This window comes from Triturus cristatus, chromosome 6 (genome assembly GCF_964204655.1).
Source record: "Triturus cristatus chromosome 6, aTriCri1.1, whole genome shotgun sequence".
Lineage (NCBI taxonomy): Eukaryota > Metazoa > Chordata > Amphibia > Caudata > Salamandridae > Triturus > Triturus cristatus.
The window spans coordinates 392,510,131-392,535,307 of record NC_140589.1 but is presented as its reverse complement, the minus strand read 5'-3'; the positions used below and the strand labels follow the sequence as shown (position 1 = coordinate 392,535,307).

Here is a 25,177-nt window from a genome sequence, read left to right as displayed (position 1 = left end):
GGCTTCAAAAAGCTGACCACAGCTTTTTGTGTGGCCTAGAGCGTGCGGTTACACGCACAGTTCCGAGCACAGGCGCCATCTGGCTTTCCTGTCTCGTCATGGCTCATTAAGTGCATCGCTCGCGGGCACCCTTACAACCCGCGATCGCGATCACTTTCAAGGCCGCGCGGCCGTGTCACTTTCACGGCCGCGCGACCAATGCTTGTTTTTATTTCCTTTTAGCGCGCGCGCACCTCCTTGCTCGCACCTCTGCCTGTCATTGCTTTCGTCCGTGCGGCGCCTGTCACTCCTTCTGAGCACACTCGCTGAGAGTAATGGGCATCCGCTTTTAAGCAATGCTTGTTTTATTTGCCGATTGATTTGGTGTTAAAATAAAAAAAGAACATTGCGATTGTATATGTGGCAACATGCTACATAATTTGTATTTTCTTGTCCCATAATTTTGCCATTCTTGCCACACAATATGTTTTTTAAATGCCGCAAACTTTGTGTGGGGCCTTTATCACACTTTTGGGCACACTCAAAAGGGGGATGTTACGGAGACAAGTTACCATCCCCAAACTAATTTCTGGACGTGGTCGCCTATCGCCACCTGCAGGCCAAAACTATAATTTGTGTGCTGTAATCATATGTAATCACCACAAGAAAGATCTGAATGGCGTCTGTTGATGGGGTTGAACATGTGATTTTAAGGAGTTCTGCCTACAAAAGGGATTCCCTGTTCTTGTTTCCAAACATCCTCTCTTCATTCTTCCCTGGTTTATGTCACCCTTCCATGTTCCATTCCTTCCTTCCTTCTTACATCTTTGCTCCCTCGCTTTCTAACACTCTTCTCCGTCACCACCGCGTTTCTTAATTTCTAGCCTGTCGTTCCCCTTTCTCATTTTCTATCCTGCTCTCTCAGTCACCAGTTCTCTTCCCCCTTAGACCTACCATCCTATCTTCTCTGTTTCATCCCTTTCTTTATCGGGGTATCTCTTCTTTTTCTTTGATGCTCTTCCGAACTATTTTCTGTCCCTGTCGACCCAATCTACCGCTCTTTCACACACTTGCATGAAGCGCCTTTTCTCACCCTCTCCTGCTCCCTTGACATCTCTTTCTCTCCCCTCTTAGACTCCTTGTTCTCGCTGGTCTTTTTCATTGCAGACTCTCTTCCCTTGCTCACGGGCTCTCCCCACTTTTCCTCCCCTCACTCTCCCAGAATCTCATCTCCATACGTGAACGAGCCAGGACATTATACAAAGTCTCACTAGCTCCTCCTTTTCTCATTGCTTTCCCTATCTTCTCAACCTCAGCTCTCTTCATACTTTGCCCCGTCTCCACCTTTTGTCTTTTTCATTCCAGTTTCCCGCCACTCTGTCCCCCTTTACATCTCCTGCTCATCACTCTTCTGAACCCTTCTTCTCCCTGGTCCTGTTTCTACTTTGTGCTTTCTTTGCCCCCTTTTCACCCACACTTCACCATCTTCTCGGACCCTCATCTTCTCCTCTTTCCCTTTCCTATTTTTATATCTGCATTGTCCTTTTCCATCACTCACTACCTTACGTTGTCGCCTACCTCTCTCCCACTTTATATGTCTACCCTCTTCTGACCGCTCCTTTCGTCACACCTTTCTTACCCTTTATAGCCCATCTCTTTATCCTGCCCGTCTTACATATTCTGCCATATTTTTCCTTTTTTACATTACCTTCCCGTGCTCCCATCATTCTCCCTTGCACACTCTCCAGCCCCCTCTGCCCTTACCAATCCCACTTCTCTTTCATCTCTCTTCGCACCTCGCCATGACACTTCTCTCCCACCTACTCCATCTTCAATGACGTCACTTCATTTCAAGAACCTTTGATGTTCCTAAACACACTTTGCCCTCAGCCCACTCCCTCACCCAACCCCCCTCACTCTCTCTCTACACACTCTTACTTCACTCCCTGCCACTCTCTCCCTCCAGCTCCTTCTCGCCTTCCTCTGACTCTCCATCTGTCTTGTTCTCTGCCTGCCCCGCCCTTTCTAGCGTCTCTTCAACAGTCAAAGCCTTCTCTTTCTCCCCCCTCTCTCACTCTTGAACCCCCAGCCCTTCTCACTCACACAGATATCTTAGCCACAGAAATCCATTTCTGGGGAACCTTGGTAAATTGCAATTGCATTTATATAACACTTACTACCCCTGACGAGGTGCTGAAGCGCTTTACCCTGGGCAGCATGCTGCTACCGAACCCAAGGTTAGTGGCTAGTCATGTTATTGGTTATTGGGGTTAGTTTAGTGACTCAAGCAACTATTCCATGCATTCACTAGAATTTCCTTGGGGTAGATGAAATAAATAGCAGTTGGGTGTTAACATTAGTGGGGTGGGGGAGTGGTTGAGGTATGTGAGATGATGCTGATGTTTATTGGGATTCTTCATGCTGATGTTTGGTGGAATTAATAAAATACAGATGAATGCAGATATTCTGAACCCTTTCGATGTTACAAGCAATAGGTAGTTCTCGGGCAAAGCCTCCTTGTCTTAGCCTCATCGCAGCCCTGGGCCCTTTGTGCAGCAAATCACTCACTGGTGTTGTTTGAAGACCTAAACCTTTCCATCAAATAGAAAACAAGCATTAGCATACCCAATAGGTCTCGCCTTTGGGACCTTATAAGTATTTAGCCATGCAACAGTTGATGTTGTTGCACCAAGGATATTGTGCTGCATAACTAAATACTTATTAGGTCCCAAAAGCGAGACCTATTGGCTAAGCCAATGCGTGTCTTCACCAGACTTTGACCCAGAGCAAGAGAGAGGAAAACACAAAAGGGTGAAAGGAGGATGATAAAGATGGAAAAACAGGGGCAACTAAGGAAGCAGGGATGGAAAAGAAACTTAAAAGTGAAATAAAGGGGCAGGAAGTTTCGTGTGATGGATGAAATAGGCATAAGGAGAAATCATGAATTTGCAGACTTGTTATCTGGGCTTCCTGACCTTATATAGCCTCGCCTGAGGGTTGCGGAGCAAAACGTTGTGCCCTAGCACTTATTCCTTTACAAATTAAGCACTGCATTCAGTCATGCAGCTCACATCAAGTTCTAAGCAGTCACTCTTGCAGATGAAGTTAAAGATTTTAAAGCACTATGAATCCCAGGCACACAGTAAATACACAAGTGAGGAGGATGAGGATGTGGCTTTAGGCTAGAGCAGTCGATCTCGAAGCTTGGGATCCGGGTTCGATTCTCGGCTACAACGCTCAACATCCTGTTATTCTGGGCAAATTACTTAATATCCCCGTGTGTAACAAAATTAATGTGTCCATCTGTAACGATACTGGTGCTCATGTAAAGCGCTCTGATACCCGATGTCTCTGGTCTAGTTCGCGCTATATAATAAAACTCTAAAAAAAAGAAAATTACACGGAAAGATTCTACATGATTTATGTGGACTTTTGAAAAAATACGTGTGCAGTTAGAGAGAGATAAACAATAAAGGTATTGATTACACAGCGACTAGGTTCCAATTTGACACAATCAGAAAACAAATCATTTAATCGATTTAAGCAAGGTATGGCCCTAATGAAAAGTTTTGCAAATGTTTTCATAAGTGATGCATAGGGCACAGTGGAAAGTTACATATATCTGAACTGCTGAACAGGACCACCATACACAGGTACTGTGACGACAAGTGGTCTGCCTGCTGCAACACCGTACAGTCTCCATTCTCCTCAGCTTTGTCTTTTCATTCATACACCAGCATGCCCCTGTGTTTTTCTCAGGTCTCCTTTACATGCATTTTACTGTTCTTCTTAACGTGTCATTCTGATTTAATAGCTATTTGAAATGCCGCAGGGCACACAGTGCTGCAGCGGTTAACCAATGACAACCCGTTCCTCCACTGCGAAAAAGCACCCTGTAAATATCTGTGTCCGTACATATCTCAACAAAGGACGAGCGGCTGAAAACCACATGCGCCTGCAATTCCCTCATTGGCCAGGAGGGGTGTCGAAGTTTATGAGATCACTATCTAGTATTAATTCGCATAGGTTAATACCTAAATCGGCGCAGACTGGGACCTTTCCAATATTGTAATCCAAAAACCCGTCCCTGTGTTCCACTTAAAAGGCAGACCTTGGCGAGCACTCGAACATGCTCTTTGATTAAGCTGCAGGTCTCCGCGAAACCGCGCACCGGCAGTGCCACACAACTATACAATGACAACAGTGCAATAGTAAACGTGCTGAAGTACACAGTCATAGCAATGACTGACAAATGATGCATTTTGCATGCAGTGTATAGAGTACATTTTTCTATTTTGGTCCTGGCCGCGGTCTAATTAGGTTTCTCCATTTCGTGTTTGTTTGCTGACCAGAGTTTGGCAGTTGTTCAGTCAATATTCAGACATAAACTGTGAAAGATTGTCGGCAACCACTGAAGGTTGTTGAGTGATCGCATTCTATGTGGTTTCAAGGATGGGTGGCATGTTTGCGAGTAGCGCTGCTAAACCCTGAACAATTCCTTCAGGAGAAGGTGTTCAGTATGACAGCCTATTTATACCACACGGAGACAATGGAAGGAAAATACAAAGCTGGAGTGTGAGTAAACACAGTAGCCAGAAATAGCGTGCATGGAGATGAGAGGTGATATGCGAAGTTAGCAGTGCATGCAATATATCTAGGCACTGATGGGAAAGAAACCTGAAAGCATGCCAGTTGCAATGCCAGGCACATCTGCTAGAGATTTAAAGACGCAAGTCTAAAGGCGCACTATGTTTGAGAAACCATCTAATACACTGATTATACTAAATACGATCATGCACAATACGCATCTTTTGCAAAAACCCAATCAAAAATCTACATTTACTTGTATAGAGTCATTGCAGAGTCCGCAGCACATATAAATTAACTATTATGTAATGTTACTATGTATTTTTAGGAAGCATATTCTCAATTTCTATGGCCAGTTGGGTTGCAACCTTTTTAACATAACTTCAGAATGTGGTAACAAGAGAGAAAATATTTAACAACCAGTGCGTCCCTTAGAAGAAGAGCTGTAATGCTATTATAAAAATCTGCTCACTTGCTGCACAATGTTTTAATTTAAACAGAGTGAAACAAAAAAATAAAAATTAGAATATTGAGCAGAGAAACAATTTCAGCCAATTCTCTCCTTCTCCCAGCCCACTGTCTTCATGTGCTTTCAGACCATTCTAGTGGGTGAGATATGCGCATGCGCAGCGTGTCCATAAAAAGTCAACTTCTAGATTTTTAGGTCGAGCATCAGAGCTGACCTGTTATATCTCTCTGTGGGGCTTTGGCAAACCCACCCATTGGCTGTTAGCTGCGGCATTCAGAAATGCTGGCTTCATATTGGTCTATTACTGCAATTGTTCCTGCTTTGTGAGGCTCCTTCCTCCCATGGCGATTTCACTAATGGTTTCTTTTGGTTGTCCTGCAGTAGGAGGCCGCGCCTGGTTTTGTTTTCGGTACTTCCCCTGAGACATTTCTCTCCACACCCCCCTGCCTTCAGGGTTCCTCCTAGTCATCTGAACGCTGCAGTTCCTGCTGGATATATGTCTTTTTTTTGTTTCTTTGCATTCATGCCACCATGTTAGTGATGATTGTCATATATTTTTTATTTCTAAATGCCCAGCTTTTCTACTGCCGAGACTCGAACCCGGTTCCACAGGCCCGAAGTCTGCAGTTCTGAATGTTACACCAGTCTCTCTCTCTCTCCTTTCTGTTTTACTTTTGCTTGTTAATCCTTCTCATCGCCTCTCGCTGTCACTTAATATCCCAGGGCAGTCCCCTCCCCACCACCACTTCGTAACACAGAGAACTTGGATTTATTAAGACAGCTAGTCGCACTGCACACCCCGTAAATTCTCGCTGCCTTCCCTGCACCTGAGCAGAAGTGGCACCAGCTAAACAATAACATAAACTGGAACGGGATTTGGTGATAGATTTCCACATTGACGTGTGCACAGAATGTAAACATGCAGTAAAAACGCTGTGCTTCATGATTTGGTCTGTATCCCTTACATCTTCTTTAGAGAAATTACCCTGTGCCCCACCCTTCATCACAGCCAGTTATTTTTAATCCTTCTGCACCCCTCGCCGCCACTTGTAATGAGCACTTTCCTGTCTCAGCTCAATGCCAGATTCATTGACATCGTGCTTTATCTTTCACACGCACTTGGTCCGTAGCCCCCTCTTCCCCATTCCCTTCTCTACTGCTCCCCTCTCCCTCCAGGCCTCTCATCCCTCCCTCGTTGCTCCCCTCTCCCTCCAGGCCTCTCATCCCTCCCTCGTTGCTCCCCTCTCCCACCAGGCCTCTCATCCCTCCCTCGTTGCTCCCCTCTCCCTCCAGGCCTCTCGTCCCTCCCTCATTGCTCCCCTCTCCCTGCAGGCCTCTCATCCCTCCCTCGTTGTTCCCTTCTCCCTCCAGGCCCCTCATCCCTCCCTCGTTGCTCCCCTCTCCCTCCAGGCCTCTCATCCCTCCCTCGTTGCTCCCCTCTCCCTCCAGGCCTCTCATCCCTCCCTCGTTGCTCCCCTCTCCCTCCAGGCCTTTCGTCCCTCCCTCATTGCTCCCCTCTCCCTCCAGGCCTCTCGTTCCTCCCTCGTTGTTCCCTTCTCCCTCCAGGCCTCTCATCCCTCCCTCGTTGCTCCCTTCTCCCTTCAGGCCTCTCATCCCTCCCTCGTAGTTTCCTTCTCCCTCCAGGCCTTTCGTCCCTCCCTCGTTGCTCCCCTCTCCCTCCAGGCCTCTCGTCCCTCCCTCATTGCTCCCCTCTCCCTCCAGGCCTCTCATCCCTCCCTCGTTGCTCCCTTCTCCCTCCAGGCCTCTCGTTCCTCCCTCGTTGTTCCCTTCTCCCTCCAGGCCTCTCATCCCTCCCTCGTTGCTCCCTTCTCCCTTCAGGCCTCTCATCCCTCCCTCGTTGTTTCCTTCTCCCTCCAGGCCTTTCGTCCCTCCCTCATTGCTCCCCTCTCCCTGCAGGCCTCTCGTCCCTCCATCATTGCTCCCCTCTCCCTCCAGGCCTCTCATCCCTCCCTCGTTGTTTCCTTCTCCCTCCAGGCCTTTCGTCCCTCCCTTGTTGCTCCCCTCTCCCTGCAGGCCTCTTGTCCCTCCCTCATTGCTCCCCTCTCCCTCCAGGCCTCTCATCCCTCCCTCGTTGCTCCCTTCTCCCTCCAGGCCTTTCGTCCGTCCCTCGTTGCTCCCCTCTCCCTGCAGGCCTCTTGTCCCTCCCTCATTGCTCCCCTCTCCCTCCAGGCCTCTCATCCCTCCCTCGTTGCTCCCTTCTCCCTCCAGGCCTCTCGTTCCTCCCTCGTTGTTCCCTTCTCCCTCCAGGCCTCTCATCCCTCCCTCGTTGCTCCCTTCTCCCTTCAGGCCTCTCATCCCTCCCTCCCTCGTTGTTTCCTTCTTCCTCCAGGCCTTTCGTCCCTCCCTCGTTGCTCCCGTCTTCCTCCAGGCCTCTCGTCCCTCCTCTGCTGCTCTCCTCTCCCTCCAGGCCTCTCATCCCTCCCTCGCTGCTCCCTTCTCCCTTCAGGCCTCTCATCCCTCCCTCGTAGTTTCCTTCTCCCTCCAGGCCTTTCGTCCCTCCCTCGTTGTTCCCCTCTCCCTCCAGGCCTCCCGTCCCTCCCTCATTGCTCCCCTCTCCCTCCAGGCCTCTCATCCCTCCCTCGTTACTCCCTTCTCCCTCCAGGCCTCTCGTTCCTCCCTCGTTGTTCCCTTCTCTCTCCAGGCCTCTCATCCCTCCCTCGTTGCTCCCTTCTCCCTTCAGGCCTCTCATCCCTCCCTCGTTGTTTCCTTCTCCCTCCATGCCTTTCGTCTCTCCCTCATTGCTCCCCTCTCCCTGCAGGCCTCTCATCCCTCCCTCATTGCTCCCCTCTCCCTCCAGGCCTCTCATCCCTCCCTCGTTGTTTCCTTCTCCCTCCAGGCCTTTCGTCCCTCCCTCGTTGCGCCCCTCTCCCTGCAGGCCTCTTGTCCCTCCCTCATTGCTCCCCTCTCCCTCCAGGCCTCTCATCCCTCCCTCGTTGCTCCCTTCTCCCTCCAGGCCTTTCGTCCCTCCCTCGTTGCTCCCCTCTCCCTGCAGGCCTCTTGTCCCTCCCTCATTGCTCCCCTCTCCCTCCAGGCCTCTCATCCCTCCCTCGTTGCTCCCTTCTCCCTCCAGGCCTCTCGTTCCTCCCTCGTTGTTCCCTTCTCCCTCCAGGCCTCTCATCCCTCCCTCGTTGCTCCCTTCTCCCTTCAGGCCTCTCATCCCTCCCTCCCTCATTGTTTCCTTCTCCCTCCAGGCCTTTCGTCCCTCCCTCGTTGCTCCCGTCTTCCTCCAGGCCTCTCGTCCCTCCTCTGCTGCTCTCCTCTCCCTCCAGACCTCTCGTCCCTCCCCTTTCCCTCCAGCTCCTGGTCCCTCCCTCGTTGCTCCCTTCTCTCGCTGCTTAATTTGAGCTGCTGGTTGCAGCACCCAGGATAATGTGCTGCATGATAACTACTTATAAGGTCCCAAAGGCGAGACAGATTGCATTGCAAATGCTTGTTACTTTCTGCTTTATTCGGAACACCAATGGTTCGCATACTGGTTAAATGAAACACAGATTTGTGTCATTTGTTTTATAACCACAAAACATGAATAAGAGTGTTAATTAAGGATTTTGGAGTGTTCCTTGGGTGGGACATTGCACAGGGTGGGGGAGAACCTAGAATAACAAAAAAAAACTAAGTTCTCCTTTTATGGGACACCATGATTGTGTTTTCTCTTTTCCTCACGTAGGTGTGGGGTAATACATAGTGGGAGGAGGGGTTTGGCACTGAATAAGATGTATATCCTCTCATGGAAGTCTAACCTGTTGAGAGAGAGATCGTAGAGCGTCAGTTTTTTCCAGCACCTTGACTCTGCTTACTGTCAAGTAATTCTACTGCCAGAAACCTATCTTGCTATGCCTGAGTGTATGGCACATTTAGTAGGTTTCAACAGATGATCTGTTCCAAAAGAAGATATATATCCTAGGAGTAGCCATTTGGGTGTAAGACCCAGGCGGGGATGAGTGTTCCAGAACATCAGACAGAGGATTCTGGCAGGCGGATTACTACTAAGAGAAGGTTCCCGTCCTCTATCTGAACAACAGCATCTTTATGCGGTCCCACTGTTGATGACTCAACCTCTCCCACCATCCAATTTGCCAATCTATGCCCCATCTTTTATAATAGATGGGGATTCCAATACACTGTTCAACATGTTGTGTAGATGTGCATCCCTCCCAGACATTAACATCGTCCTGGTATGTGGGGTCTGTTTGAGAGTGACGGCTATTTGACATATGGAAAGAGCAGACAGATAATAAAGGAGTTTACACATTTCTTTCAAAAACATATAGACATTTTTTCCATTTATGACCTATTTCTGGCAGATAGAATATTGATACAGAGTGTAGTAGAGGCAATCTATATCCCCACCTATATTTCCTAATACTCTGACATTCAGATGGTAGCAGGTACTTCTTTTAGGAACAATACTCAACAATGGACCCTGGATTTCAAATTGTTGATCAATTTCGACATGCTGCCTAAGTTTTGAAGCAAAGCGAAATGCATTTTTAGGATAAATGTCAGTTCAGCCTCACGTGCGGTGGAATGGGACTCATTTAAAGCCTTCTTAAGAAATGTTTTAACAAAGACTTCTAGATGCAGATCTCAGACGAAACAAAGATGAGAGGCTGGAATGCTCTCTCTCGGAAATATTTATGAGACAAGGGGAAAACAGTGTGACTAGTGGGGCTAAGTAGTTATTAGCTAACTTGAAGACGGCACATTTAGGCCCTGATTTACAAATCTGTCGCACAACGCAGCGCAGCACCCAAAGTTGGTGCGCTGGGTAGTGTGACAGAGAGAGAGAGAGCAGGAAAGCACCACATCTACAGAGATATGGCACTTTAATGAGTGCTTTTAAGTGGGGTTACGTTTTGGCACAAAACCCCATCTACTATTGTTAGTGGATAGGGGTTCGCGCCAAAAGCCATGGGTGGTTGCCCTGGTACCACCCTTAAAACAGAGTAAAAAAAAGCAGCACTCCACACTGGTTTGCGTTACTTTTTCTTACAAACCAACGCAAATGCCAATTTGCACTGGTTTACAAATCCCCAAAAGGATTTTGCATGAAGTCTGCATCAGGTCTGCAAAACCTTTGCAAGTCTCAGCCTTAGACTATAAATGCAGACCTAATTCCAAATGTTGGGAGAGGTGGGAGATGAGTAAGTAGGCTTCAGCAGTTTGAATATGGGGAGGCCAGTGGGTTTTGTTAGCCTAGTAGGGAAGAACAGATGAGACAAAGAATTATATTTGTGATCCATTGGTTCCAGTCACCGCTTCTTTGTCAATAATATCGAGGAAACTGAGTATGTGGATTGTGATTTTGTCCAAATTGTTCATAAGCAGGCTGTGCGTTGCATAGTAAATTTGGAATAACGCAGGTCACTGCTTTGCATTACTCTGGTTTGGAAAGGTGTTCCATGGTGTTTGGCGCATTCCCATATTTACTACGAGAAAACATGAAAATGGGCCAAATTCCAACAGAGACATAACAAGGTGAAATATATTTCTTTTTCCTCTTTATTTCCTCTTTCTATGTATACTGCATTCTGCAGTACACATAGAAAGAGGAAACTTCTTCTTTGGATTGTTTTTGCACAAAAACAGTACTGCCTGCAACGCAGTCCTCCTTGCACCATGGCGCAAGGGTGCCTGTGTTGGCACTTGGCAGCCACGAGAGTGCCTGCATACAGAGAGAACGGGAATGTGATATATGTAAGCAAAAAAGGCACATTGCTGCCTCCAAATTTACGCAGCGCAGTAGGTTGTCTTGCACCAAATATTTGTATGTCTGGGCCATGGCCTGCTCGAGTCGGAGCAGATATGCCTCTTCTGGCCACTACATAACACAGATCCGATTTTGCCCTCTTCTAAGGCTATCATATAACTTCCACGTAGCGAGGGAGTGAGGTAGCCAAACACCATGGAGCAGTGTGTGCGCTTGTATTTAAAGTGCCATAAAGATTAAACCGTTTAAAAAACCCATTTCTATTCAGGTGTTATCCAAATAGAAACACTGATCAGGCAAACGTGTTTATACATGTACACTGTGTCCACACATTTTTACGCTGAGTCAAATCAGCTAAGTTGTAATACTTGGCTCCGTGACAGAGGCTGTTTCCCTGTTTCTGCTCTAAGTTTCTGCTACGCGTCAGTCAGTCTCATTTGTAGATTGATCCAATGTCTACCAAAAGGGTCGCCCTAAATTAAGAGTGAGCACTCACTTACCAGAGTTGCGTCATCCGTCCATGCACATAGGGCTTACTGCCAACCGCGTGAGAAGCCTCGCACATCTTTTATAGTCTGTTATAAAAAGAAACAGTTATTTAAACAGCGACTATGGTGATGGTCACAACAACATATAGTTTTGTTATTTCAGCCACGAAACACCTTTAATTGACTTTTCATTCTTTTCTGTTGATTCACCCATAAACACTTTTAATTTGCTTCTTATTGTAATACATGTACACAATCACACTACAGCTTTATTTTTATAGAGACATGGTCAGACAAGCATAATTTATTTAAATAATAATACCTAAAAAGGTGGCTTCTAGCACGTGCGATTTGGACTCTTAAAAAGCATTTAATTTTCTCTTGGGTGAACTCCTAGATCATAATTTGTGTTTATAACAAAAGCAAAGCATTTGCAATTTTGCATAGTATCTACATTTCAGCTGTTCGTCTGAATAGTTAAAGTTAATTAATACACATTTAAAGCTCACTTTAAACACTGTAATGACAACCATCGTTAGGTGTGGCTGGAATTTAATGAATGGATGCAGAAAGAATGGCAACAGCTCAGCCGCACTCGACCATCGCTTGCTGTAAACTAGGTCAGGTATTGATCAACTCACATTCACCAGCAACTGGTTGATTTGCTGCTGTGCTACATACAAGCCATCTAGAGTTTGCAAATAACACCGGCACTTGGCAATTTCATTGATTCCGCACAAGTGTTTTCTCTATGGTGCTGTGGAGATAAGTGCCCGTGAAGACGATGTTGAAGTACTCGTTATATGTGCAGCGTGGCTGTTCTAAGTTTGGTGGTTGCTCATGCTTCAAAGAATGCACACAGTGTCTAGTATCAGCCAGATGAGTAGTCTCTGAAAGAGCAAAAACCAAAAACACTCTTTGCTTTGGCCCTGTACATATTTGTGTGGGGTCCATTGTTTGCAGGCAGGTCGGGGTATTGAGTGTTTTCTTTTGCCACTGACCGGTGGATGTAAGTAGCAGGAGGGCAAGGCATTCTACTGGCACATCGCGTTATATAGCTGTGGCCATCTTGGTGCACAACCCCAAGTGCCAGCTGTAGACCGCCATGGAAACAATATAGGTGCAGAGGTGGCAGCCTTTACAGGGAAGCTCACCCCTAGGCAACTGGTACTATTCAGCCCAGAGAACACAGGGAGCATCAGAGAAGGAAACAGAAAACGAAACCCTAGAGCCCAATTTCCCTGAAATTCACTCTATTTTGAAAAATCTAGATTTCTATGCACAGCTCAAGAGCAGTGGTGTAGCTAGACCTACTGCCACCCGGGGCGGCACCTAACTTGGTGCCTGGTGCAGGTAAGAGCGGGGGTGGGGGTGGCTGCCGACTTGTTCCAGGGGTGGGGTGGGGGTGAACACTGACGGACGACTAGTTCTCGGGGGTTGGGGGATGGTGGTAGTCGACAGACACAACTTGTTCACTTCCTCCGCCCCCAAAAAGAGAGCTGCCTGGGGCAGACCGCCCCCCACCCCCTAGCTACGCTACTGTTCAAGAGCTACCACCAAGCCATAGACGTGCCCTTGATTTCTCTCTGTTACTTGTCTTCCACTGTGAAATGATATGGGAGCCATTTTACCACCCCATTTTATTTGTATAAAATATGTATTTTTCCATTTATTTCTACTGTTGTTCTAGGTGGATCTGTTGCTTTCAAAGAGCAGTGTACTATGGGTTTTGCTTTTGTAAATGTTGTGCAGTGTAGTGTGTGGGTTATGTCTCTGTTCAGTGCCGCCAGGTCTGAAATAGAAACATATAATATAGGAACAACCCCTGCTGAATAAAAGCCCCCCAAAAAGTTACAATTTCTTCACGTGTTTATTTTGCGAGTCATTACATTGCAGGGGTTACATGGAGCGTGTTTATACCACAGGTAAAGTTTCAGTCCTTTACTTTGCAGGTCAGTTAGTATGACTGCTGCAGCAATGTGGTCAAATAAATGGCATGCTCTGTTAGCTGGTTCTGGCATGGAGACTCGAGCAATGCCTACCAATTATCACTCCAAAAGATAAACTCGGCACGCTCCAGGAAATCAATAGTTGGTAATTATTTATTGCATATTAAATCAATAAATAATGACCTACTATTGATTTCTTGGAATGTGGCGTGTTGATCTTTGGAGTGAGATATATATCCATATATACATACATTTACTGAAAAAAGTGAAATTCCATTAAAAATAGGTATATAATAAGACCGTTACTTATGCAAAAAAACAAAAACAAATTCCCTAAAAACACAAAGGTTAAAGTAACATTATAGTTAGGTGACAGAATGAGGCAAGAACTAATGTAACATTATAATTCGCCAGTTATAGTTTAGTTAAATAATAAACTAACTAACTCTGTAAGTGGGTCACTCTAGAGTGTACATTATTTAATAATGCGCAACTCCTCAACATAGTCCGAGCAGTGCTGCAAACCTACATTCAGACTCTACTAGCTAGCTTCTTTGAAATAGGGCTCTGCAACACACATCTTGAGTGCTCATCCTTTGCCATGTTTAACATGGAGTACACATAATACCTCTAACTTTAGTGGTAGGTAAACAGTTCAAAGGCTGCGCTCAGCACAGTTTGGGTGACTGCGGCAGGGTTGGGTGCAAGGCCTGGCGAGAGGCCATGCCTTGTGGTCAAGCCACCACTGTGCATGGTCAAAGGCAGGATTCCAGTGGGGAGGTTGGGGCAGAGCTTAGCTGGAAGCCAGGTACTGCTACCTAACTCCCCTGCGTGGGTGCCAGCATCAGGGTTGGGCTCAGGGCCTGCCCAGAGGCATTGCACAGTGGGGGTTGGCTGACAGCCATGGTGTAGGGTATAGGGCATAGCCAGACAGCCTGTGGCCAAACCCCAGTGGCCCATGGAGTAAAGCAGTGAGCAGCAGGGGAATTGGCTGAATATAATTTCAAAAAACCTGAAATTAACTGAAAAACCAAGGTAAAATTGATATTATAGTTAGGTATGGTAAAAAGATCTTCCCTTATGTTAAAACCCCCCAGGAAAGACAAAGGCAGAAGTTGAAGTGATAAAATAATTAGGTACCGTAACAAGAGCTTAGCTTATATAAAAAAAAACTAGAATCTGTGGGATCCCAGGACCGACTTTACTGCCATTTTGGCTAGCCGGCTCAACTCGTGTCCTTGGATCACTGCATGTTGCTGTGTAGTGGCCATCAGATTTGGAGCTGAAGTCTGAGTAGTGTCTCAGGCCAAGACAAGCAGCACCTCTTTGATGTCATCCTTTTTCAATGAGATTGTGGCAACAAAGATCAATATGTATGCGGAAGTATCCAATATCAATGTCCTCCCATAGAACACTGCACCCAACATTCCTTTTCCTAGGCATACTTCATGATAATCTCAAAAGCATTCCTATAACTACATCTTCTCACACAGAAGGTCCATGCAGAGGTCCAACAGAGGATGACGCACAAGTTGGGCTAAAAATATGCTGCTTCTAGCATATATATGAACTCGGAAACATACAAGTTAGTGTATGAGCTGTAGACAGTACAACTCAGAAACGTGAAGGCAATCACTGCTCTCAATTTCCTAGTATTTGCCAAAGTCAGCACAGTTTCATAAAAACAGGTGCAGAGACCTATTCTCAGCCTCCACACTAATGTATGACATGTTCATAATGCAGCCCTAGGATCACCAAGTTCAACTTTAATTCCTACTTCCTGTATGTCAAAATGAAACTTGGAACTTATGATGCTGAAGCAAGGCTTGACAATTGGCAATGCATACCTGTGATTGCACTTGATAGAAAGATTTTAAGCTGTACTCGTTCTTTCCGCCACGATTGAAAATGCACTTGAACTGTGCCTTTTGCACAGAACACAAAAGTAAAGTGTCTTGTGCAATTCTCACACGTGCCCAGCAGGAACACAGTCACACAATACTTCCAAATAATCAAAAGTTCACATATCTCGTAAAAAACAATGCTAAGATGAGCTTGTGCTGTCTTTCAAATAAACACTTAGGGCCTCATTACGATGGCGTTGTCCGACCGCTATCATTTTGGGCTCGAGCCGGTGATCCTGACAGCACATTAACGATATGACCGCCGTGCAGTCGGCTGTAAACATGCCATTTTCTATTGCGGCTTGTGCTGTTGCCCGTTAAAAGACTGCAGCACAAGCCACAGTAGAAAATTAATTGTTTTAAACATCCATGCACCCTGTGCCAGGATGTTTGGCACAGGGTGCATGGATGTTTGGGGGCACCACATGTGCACCCTGGGCCACATAATGGAGATCCACGGGTGACAGGCGCCCTTCTGGGGGACCACAAAGTCACTTTCCGACAGCCTTTTCATGGGGGTCGCACTGCCATGACAAAGTTGTCGGAAACTGACATCCTAGTTCCTATGGCGGTGACTCCACAGGCATCACCTCCATTGTAGGGATTAGGCTCCGACAGTCGCTCCCTGACGATGTGCTCTGACTGTCGGTATCCTAATCCGGCAGTCAAACCGCTGCCTCAGATGTTGGACGAATAGCCACCGACGGCCTGTCGATGGCGATCCGCCCGACATCATAGTTAATGTGGAAGAGAACAATGGTTTGGGATGGCCTGAGAAGGTCCGATGAAATGAAAAACCCTTTGGAGGGCGAATGATTTGGTATAGGTTCAAAGACTCATATGGGAGAGTAATACTTAATATAGAGAAACAGGGGACAGGAGAGGTCAATGTATGACACTTATTTATTGAACATAGATTGAATTCAAGTGCTCACATATTTAGTGACAAGAAAGCGTGACATGCAGGTGAGGGTGGACTCTTTAAAAAGGAACATCGCATTGGCAACAATAGAGAACCATTTTTTCTTAGTAAAATCAGTACAAAAAAGGTTCAAGTTGCATAGGGTCGACGCCGTTTCGAACTCAGTTATTTGAGTTCATCTTCAGGACAAAATGTGAGCATATGAACTTGAGCATATGAGAGGTTAAGTGACGGGGTAGTCGTCAGTTAAAACGGTGCTCGTCGCGGCAGTGAACGTCTCGATGTGAATCAACCGCTGAAGTTACATACTAGGTCCAAGCCTTCTCAATGAATGGAGGCGGGGTGTCAGTGCCGAAAAGTTTTCAATCAGGTATCGGAAGAGGTCAGTTACTGAAGTGAAGAGTGTAGTCCAGCCTGCTCAGTGAATGGAGGCGGGGTTCCGGTGCCGAGAAATTAATTCAATACATGCGGCACTCGGAGCAGTCAATGGGGGTCACGGAGAGTGGAGCGAGTCCTGGGTGCGTGCATCATAGTTAAGCCCATAGTCCCATAAATACAATTCCTTCACATTGTGCACTGCCCATGCAAATGACCCAAGACATCATGCCGGTTATAACGTTTCTTTTCCACCCCAGCTGCTTCTTCACAGAACAAAACACTTTGTTGTCACCTAGGACTCTATAGATAACAGTATGATTACAAAGAACAGGGCAATGCAATACTGTCTCTCAATAACAGAGCACCAAACACCCCATGATATATTTCATATTCTATGCTGAAAATCTTCATTCTGCTTGTCTTTGACATTTGTATAATGAACAGAGCAGCAGAAACAGGGTGTCAGATGTCCACCATTAACCTTTTTATCAACTACAATCAAATCTTAATGAGGTGCAAATGTGTCTCCATCCATCCAATTGTTTGAAATGAGGTCTTATGAAAAGAAGGGTTTGCGTATTGAGTCCTCAGACAGGCAGTGAGTTAAAATAATGAAAAGGTACGGGAAATGACAAATTCTTAGAAGGCGTGTTAGACCTGACAGCCTTAGGGTGCTCTTCCCCCAAACATTTTGCCTACTTACCTCCAATTTTTGTTGGATTTCGTTTTTGTTCTCCTTGAGACTCTGTGATCTTTACCACAACTAACCAGTGCTAAAGTGTTTGTGCTCACTCTCCTAAACATGTTTTGACTGGCATATACCTGATTGGCACATTTATTTTAGTTATAAGTCCCTTGTAGAGTGGTATGCCATATACCCAGGGCCTTTAAATTAAATGCTACCATTGGGTCTGCAGCACTTATTTTGCATCCAACTTAAGTAGCCCTTAAAAACATGTCCCAAGGCTGCCTATGCAGCCTGAATGCAGTGTCACACTGACATGTCGACTTGGCATTTAAACCCCCTTTGACAATGCTTAAAACCCCTTTTATATTACGTATAGATCACCCCTAAGGTAGGCACTGAATAGCCCATAGTGGAGGGTGCTTTGTAATTTACAGACTAGACATGTACTTTTAAGTTTTAAACCCCCAAATTCATTTTTCACTACTGTGAGGCCTACCCCTCCCATAGGATAACATTGGAGATTCCCTATTACAGTTAATAAGCTGTATCTCCTAATACGGGGCAGATGGAGATATTGTGTTTAGTACCTATGAAATTGTGATGATAAACAATTTTTAATGGCAAAGTCAGATTTTTCAACACAATTTTGAAAATGCCATTTTTAGAAAGCCAACTAAAAAATATCTAGAACCTCAGGTCTAGACACCATGTGCACAGCTGAGTCCCCATCGAGGGTTTCTTTCCTATGTAACACAATTAACCATCGATTCTAATGGTAATTCTTTTTTTTTAATTTCAAATCATTTTTATTAAAGTAACAAAGACAATACAATAACTCTTCCGTACACAAGGATCAAAATAGTCACGTCCATCACATACAGATACAAAAATAGAAAATGAATAACAAGACAAATGAAATAAAGAAAACCCATTCCAGCTCGCATCATCAATATACAGGTACATCCCTAGTTACATTGCTCAATGTGTGGGCGCAGCGCCCCTGGACTCGAAAGGTCAACCACGCCTCAGCTCACAACAACCCCAATCAGAGGGACCAACCACAGTATACCTCTCAAGGTGGCTCATAATGAAAGGAGGATGCATCCAATGATTTCCAAAGCTTTTTGTTAGAAGGGCTCCAGGCAGAAGCCTGCAGAGCCGGATTACTAGACCCCCTCAGGAAAGATAACCACTCCTGCCAGATTTTAAAACTCACTTCAGTCGCATTTTTCCATTTGCAAAGAATCACTTTACATGCCATTGTTAACATTAAATCCAACAGCTGGCGATCTTGGTCTATTGTTATTTGCGGATCCAGTGCCCCCAGAATAACGTAAACAAATTCCTGTACAGGTTTTATCTTAAAAACGTGAGAAATGCAATCAAATATCTTCCCCCAGTAATCCCCTAACGAAGGACAGGAAAATAGCATGTGTGCAAGATCACCAGTACCTGATTGACAGTTCCAGCACATAGGAGAGTCTCTTAATTTACATCTAAAAAGCCTGTCAGGCGTCCAAAAGGCCCTGTTGAGGAGCATATATTTCGTCTGAAATAGGATGGGTGAGACTTTATGTGTAAGGGCTAACTTATGAATCACTTCCCAGTCAAAAGGTATGCCTGTTAGATTTGGCTCAGCCTCCCATACGACCTCCACCCTTTTGTGTTTTTTCATGGGTAAAGGCAACAACATTTTATACACCTTCGACACAAAGTGGCCAGCATGTACCAGTCGTGGGATATGAAGTAATAGCCATGGGACATAAGGAGAGAAGTTACTCGCTGTCAGCATCGATTTAAGTTTTAGGAAATCATAAAAATCCATCGGGGTAAGATCATACCGGTGCTGTAAGGTCGAGAATGGCAGCGGAGCCTTATCATCATATAAGTCCTTCACCAAATTAATGCCCTTCTTGGACCAAGACTCCCAGAATATACTACTACCCTTATGTTTAAGACGGGCATTTCTCCACAAGGACATAAACGATGACCTGGCAAATGTCAACTTTGTTTTATGTGTTTGGTCGAGTCTAAGTAAGGCCCTTCTAGTATTCAGCATGATATATTTAGAGTGAGGTAGGTGTGACAGGTCCATCGTGAGAAGGGCCTCCAAAGGCGCATGGTCCACTAGTGCCTCCTCAATATTAATCCATAGTGGTGTATACGCAGGGGATTTTAACAGCCACTGAGCACCTTGTTTGCACAGAAACGCTGTCTGATAGCACCTGAAGGAGGGGAGACCCAGACCACCTTTGTCTTTTGCTAATTGTAATTTCTTCAGTGAGACTCTGGCTTTCTTGCCCTGCCACAGGAAATTCCCAAACAGCTGATCCACCTTAGTAACAAAAGCATTAGAGAACGTCATAGGGAGCATACTGGCCAGATAGTTGACCAACGGGGTCGACATCATTTTAAGCGTCTCTGCTCTACCCCACCAGGAGAGAAACTTTGGAGACCAACCTTCCAGTAATGTAGAAATCTTTTTCAGGGTCAAATCTTCATTTACTCTCAGTGTAGAGATCAAATCCTTATCAAAATCCAGCCCAAGGTATTTAAAACACCGAGGCTGCCATGTAAGCCCAGAATCTCCGATAATCCCCTTGCCCCCAACACTGTTCAAAAGTTTGACCTCCGTTTTATCTTTATTGAGTTTATATCCAGAGACTCTGGAAAATTCCTCGATGTCAGTCATGAGCGCCGGAATTGCCTCATCTGCTCTTTCCGACACAATAAGCACATCGTCCGCATAAGCCGTTAATTTTACAGTGCAATCTCCAAACGGTATACCCGCTATATTGGGATCATGCCTTATATGATATAAGAACGGTTCAATTGCCAACAAGAACAGTGAGGGTGACAGGGGGCAACCCTGTCGCGTGCCTTGCTGTAAACAAAAGGGGGAGGAAAAGGATCCACCAGCCCTAACACGTGCCGAAGGGCAGCAGTAAAGGGACATTCCCAGTCTAGTGAATGACTCCCCTAAGTTGAATTTACAGAGAACAGCGCGGAGGAAGGACCAATCAACCTTATCGAATGCTTTTTCAGCATCTAGTGTTATTGCTGCAGTCGGTGTGTCTAAAAGTTTCGCTTTTTCTAATACGTGCGCCAAAATCCTTGTATTGTCACTGGACAACCGGTTTTTAAGGAAGCCTGCTTGGGATGGGTGGATCAGCTGTGGGAGAACCCCCTGGAGGCGGGCGGAGAGTATCATGGCCAAGAGTTTGCAATCAATATTAATCAATGAAATCGGCCTATAGTTTTTCGGTAGCGAGGGGTCTTTCCCATCTTTAGGAACTACAGCAATTATGGCCTCTGCCAAAGTACCTCTAACCTCACCCGATTTATTAATACCTTGAAATAGCTGTAGGAGGGGTTCGACCAAAAGGGAGGGGAAGGTTTTGTAAAATTTTGCAGTGAATCCGTCAGGGCCCGGGGCTTTCCCTACTTTTAAGCGTTTAATTGCAATCTCTATTTCTGAAGAGCTAATTGGGCCATTAAGACTGACCCGGTCCTCATCCGAAAGCTGTGGGAGTTCGCACTCATCTAAGTATTCCTTAATTCTAGATTCCTCTACCGCCTCATTTTTTGCATAGAGGTCCTCGTAGAAAACTCTAAACACCTCCGTTATTTTGTCAGGGTCTGAATGTGAGTGTCCCAATGCATCTTTAATGACACTAATAGAGTTCTTCTGAACCTTGAACTTCAAGTATGAGGCTAGGGACTTTCCAGCCTTATTAGACTCACAACGCTTAAACCGCTTACCCTTATCAAGCCAGACTCCCGCTCTCTCACTAACTATTTTATTATATTAATATTTTTTATTCGCTAAAGCAGCAAGAGACACCTCATCCCTATCTTTTAAATGTCTAATCTCTAGATTCCTAATGTCCATCTCCAAAGCCTCCAACTTCTCATTATAAGATTTATTCATCTCTGACCTAATTTTGATACACACCCCCCTTATAGTACTTTTCAGAGCCTCCCACCTAATGAGATCGGACGTGTCCCCCTGTTTATTGATCTGAAGGTAGGAGGATATCGCCTCCTGGATTGTGGACCGGTGCTTATCACTAGTTAGGATTTCATCATTCAGCCGCCAAGATGTCTGACGAGAGGATGGTTTGACATTAGTGATTGATAATGAAATGCACGAGTGATCAGATAATACACGAGGTTCAATGGTTGTAGATTCTAATCTAGGAACGCCATTCTGTGTGATAAGAAGAAAGTCAATCCGGGAATACGAGTCATGTGGTGAAGAATAAAAAGTATAATCCCTCTCAGTGGGATTCTGGAGTCTCCATGTATCCACCAAGTTAAAGCGTTTACACAGACTAAGAAAAGCTTTATGAGCTTTTGTTGACTTAAAGGTGCAGTGTGAGTCTCTATCTAAAGTTGCATCTATTGGAAGATTGAAATCCCCACCTACTATATGCACCGCGTTGTCCGGAATAGTTTCAAGGTGCTTATTTAGTTTGTCCCAAAAGACCAAGTCGCTAGTGTTGGGGGCGTACACGCTAGTAACATAAAACTCTGTATTATCCCTACTCATTTTGGCCGTGACCCATCTACCATCTGCACTGACTTCAGATGACAAGATCTCCACCTTAGATTTCCTCGCAACAAGTATCAGGATACCATTCTTTTTGTTCACAGCCTCAGCACCTACCACCTCATTATAAAATTTATTCCTCAGGTGGTAAAACTGCTTAGCCTCAAGCTTCGTCTCCTGGAGTAAAACAATATCACCCCTCAGTCTTTTAACATAATCTAAGATCTTCTGTCTCTTAACAGGCTGGTTCAGACCCTTAACGTTAAACGATAATACCTTCAATCTGTCCATATTACATACTCCCATCGGAGAGCTAAGTGAGCTATTTAGCATCAGGAGGTTGCATCAACATCACAACTTGCATATACTCCACAATGTAAGCGCAGTTAAAGCCGTAGTAGAGCCCAACACCACCCATGAGCATTAAGAAGATGAAGATCATGCAAGCCAGAGAAAACAAAATCAAGGAACACATACCCCTACCCAAAAAACCCCCAGCCCCCCACCCTCCCCACCCCAACTGTACGATATAGGCATGGTGACTGGAAAGAGAATGCGTCGGAAACCCCCCGTGCATGACTGTTACAGAAAGATGAAAACCATGGAACAGAGGAACTATCCCACACGAACTGAGGCCTCACCCACTAGCACATCCTTCGGGGACCTCATCAACCGGTCTAGACCCAGCCGCTAAGCAACAACCCGCCCCCAACGATCATTACAAACCCACAGAGCAAACTTGTGAAACATGAAACATGACCATTAGCAATCTTGGCCAATTAAACTGAAACCCATCTATGCGAAAGGCAGTAATCTAAAACATATTATGTGGCCAGGTACCCGGAGCATCTGCATCTGCATACTGCCAACAGAACTGTCTTTGGAGAGTACCTCGAGGCAGAGAACATGCTATAGGTAACCTGCCCCTTCAAGTAGAAGTAGCTCATGCAGAGCTGTGGTCACTTATAACCTGAGGCTGAGGCCTGTTCCCCTGCCCCCATTGAAGAGCTTGTTTCCATGTCCAGATCTTCCGGCCCATCAAGCATGCGTTTCAGTTTCAAAGGATCCGAGAAAAAATGTGGAGATCTGTGGATCAGCACACGATACTTTGCAGGGCCAGCAAACCCATATTGGAAGCCCCTTTTCTTTAGCATCGGTCGCAGTGCCAGGAACGCTTTCCTAACCTCCACCGTCTCTTTACTGCAGTCCTGTGAGATGTATACCTTGACTGATTTCCATAAAATATGGTTGTTTTTCCTCATAAAGTCAAGAATCTGCTCCACATGTTGATATCGCAATGGCTTGCACACAATCGCTCTAGGACCTTTCTGGTTTTTACTTATCTTGCCTGGCACTCTATGAGCCCTATCGAACTCCAGAGGATGGTGAAAGGACAGATTAGTAGCCTGGGTAAACCAAGACTCCAGGAAGGCCCCACAGCTCGCATGCTGATCCTCCGATCTCTCCGGAAGGCCAAAAATGCGGAGGTTCCCCCGTCTGTTTCTATCCTCCAACTCCGCCAGTTTCCGCATAGTTTGATCCGAGGTTATGCATAAGCGCTTGATGGCTGCACACGACTTTACTTCTAGATCCTCAAGTCTGCTAATCCTCGACTCTGCCTCCACCAGTTTTGCATTGGTTTCGCGATTATCCTGCCTGATAGCCGCTACCTCATCCTTGGTTGCTTTAGCCAGCTCCCTTACTTCCTCCAGTTTATTAAGTATCAGTTCCATCGGATCCGGAATGCTTTTCGCTCCCTTGCTGGGTGAACTAGGATTCGACTGATCAGATTTGAGCCTCTTCATGCTTTTCACAGATTCTTTACTATCAGCCATGTTAGCCCGTCGTGTAGATTCCGTTGCCGGTCAGAGATGTCCTAAAGCGCTTCAACCTTCTCCTATGGAGTGCCTCCCGATTGCCGTCCCCTCTGCCGACTGGTAGCAGCCAATCCAGGTAAATTCACATTGACCTAATACATCACTACGCGTGCAACTATGGATTCATCCCCTGGCGCCTTCCCGACCGTTACCTATGTGATTGGTGGATCTCTGAAAGGGCGCACGTGTTTCCCATCCAAGGGCAGAGACGCGTGACCACATCGTGGAAATCAGCGAAGAAGAACAGGGCTAGGTCGCGCCATCACACACTAGAACCATGTTGCAAGGCAAAAGATTTCAGGTGAAATCACAGGGTAGCAGGGAAGCCAGGCAGTCTCAGGCAGTCTCAGAGTAGCAGGATAGCAGGATAGCAGTAAGGAAGACTCACCCCACGCAACGCAGCGCCTGAATCATTTACAGCTCCATAACCCCATACGCAGGCTCTAGGACTCCAGATTAGTAAAGCAGATCACACCACAGGTGGAGCTTCAGGTTCGGCCTTGCAAGCTTAGGTCCACCCTGGATGGAGCAGTCCACCACATGCACGCTCCCACGTCGACACAACCACCATTTCGCGGGCAGCGTAGCCCAGCCGCACTGATGGGGATAGATCCGGCTTCGAATTCCGAAATCTAGCAGCACCAGGGCACGATCCAGAAGGCACTCATCACTCCCGGTAGGCCGATACCTCAGTCGGCTCCAAACACCCCACAGGCGCCGCAGTAGTAGCGCAAGGGCTCTCCGTCTATGTCGCGGTAGCCGCCATCTTGTCTGTGCGATAGGCGCCAATGACTTCTCACCGCGTCACGCAACTCCTCTGCCCCATCATAGACGCGCTCCTGTCCACATACCCGCTGATCTCCGCCACCAGTCGCACATAGGCCCGATCCACTCCAGCAACAGCCCGGCCGCCGACACACCTTCAGTCACGCGGTCCCGTTGCCTGCCGTAGCCCTCGCAGTCATCAAGCGGATCTCTCGAGGCTGCGGTAGAGCCGCTTCCCAGCAGCGAAAAGTCTCCAAACTTCACCTCTGAGGCCCCCTCACATTCCGATCACTGTTTCCACCGTCAGATGCTTGATAGGAGCGGTGAGACCCGTTCCTCCGTCCTCATACGATTCACGCACGGGCAGAGAGAATCACCGAGCCGCCATCTCTCTCGGCGTCCAAACCACGCCCCCCTCTAATGGTAATTCTAATAATGATAAAAAACAAATAATATTAACTAGGAATGCAGCTGTTAGAACGTTCAGTGTATACACATCAAATTATAATAGTTCAATAGAATACATCGAGGACAACGTATTTGTTGATAATTCATCCAATTGAATGGTGTTCTTTTATTTTCTTGAAGATTGGCAAATCATTTCAACCCAATGTATTTCGGGCCACTACAAGGCCCTTCATCAGGAGTATCTGCAAACAAAATACATCATTTTAACCATGAAAATATAAAAATCAACTGATATTTTAGAGTTTTACAATTTATAACTTCATATTGTGAGTGACATGACTAGATCAAGAACCAATGTGATTCAAACCATTTGCTTTTAGTCAAAGCCGTGAAGGATGGTAAAAAATCAAAAGATCATAGAGCATAGCCCATTTCAAACTCCTATTCACACTATCTACCAATTCGCACCAACGAACTCTA

General features: G+C 46.0%; 1 protein-coding gene across 1 annotated transcript in view; it reads right to left on the bottom strand.

Annotated features, from left to right (window-relative positions):
• Positions 1–25,177, bottom strand: part of ALKAL2 (ALK and LTK ligand 2) — a 235,298-nt gene that overhangs the window by 47,411 nt on the left and 162,710 nt on the right. The window contains exon 5 of the mRNA XM_085610792.1: positions 11,267–11,341. Coding sequence (XP_085466918.1) covers positions 11,277–11,341 — 65 coding nt within the window. The 3' untranslated portion in view covers positions 11,267–11,276. The remainder of the gene's footprint in view (positions 1–11,266; positions 11,342–25,177) is intronic.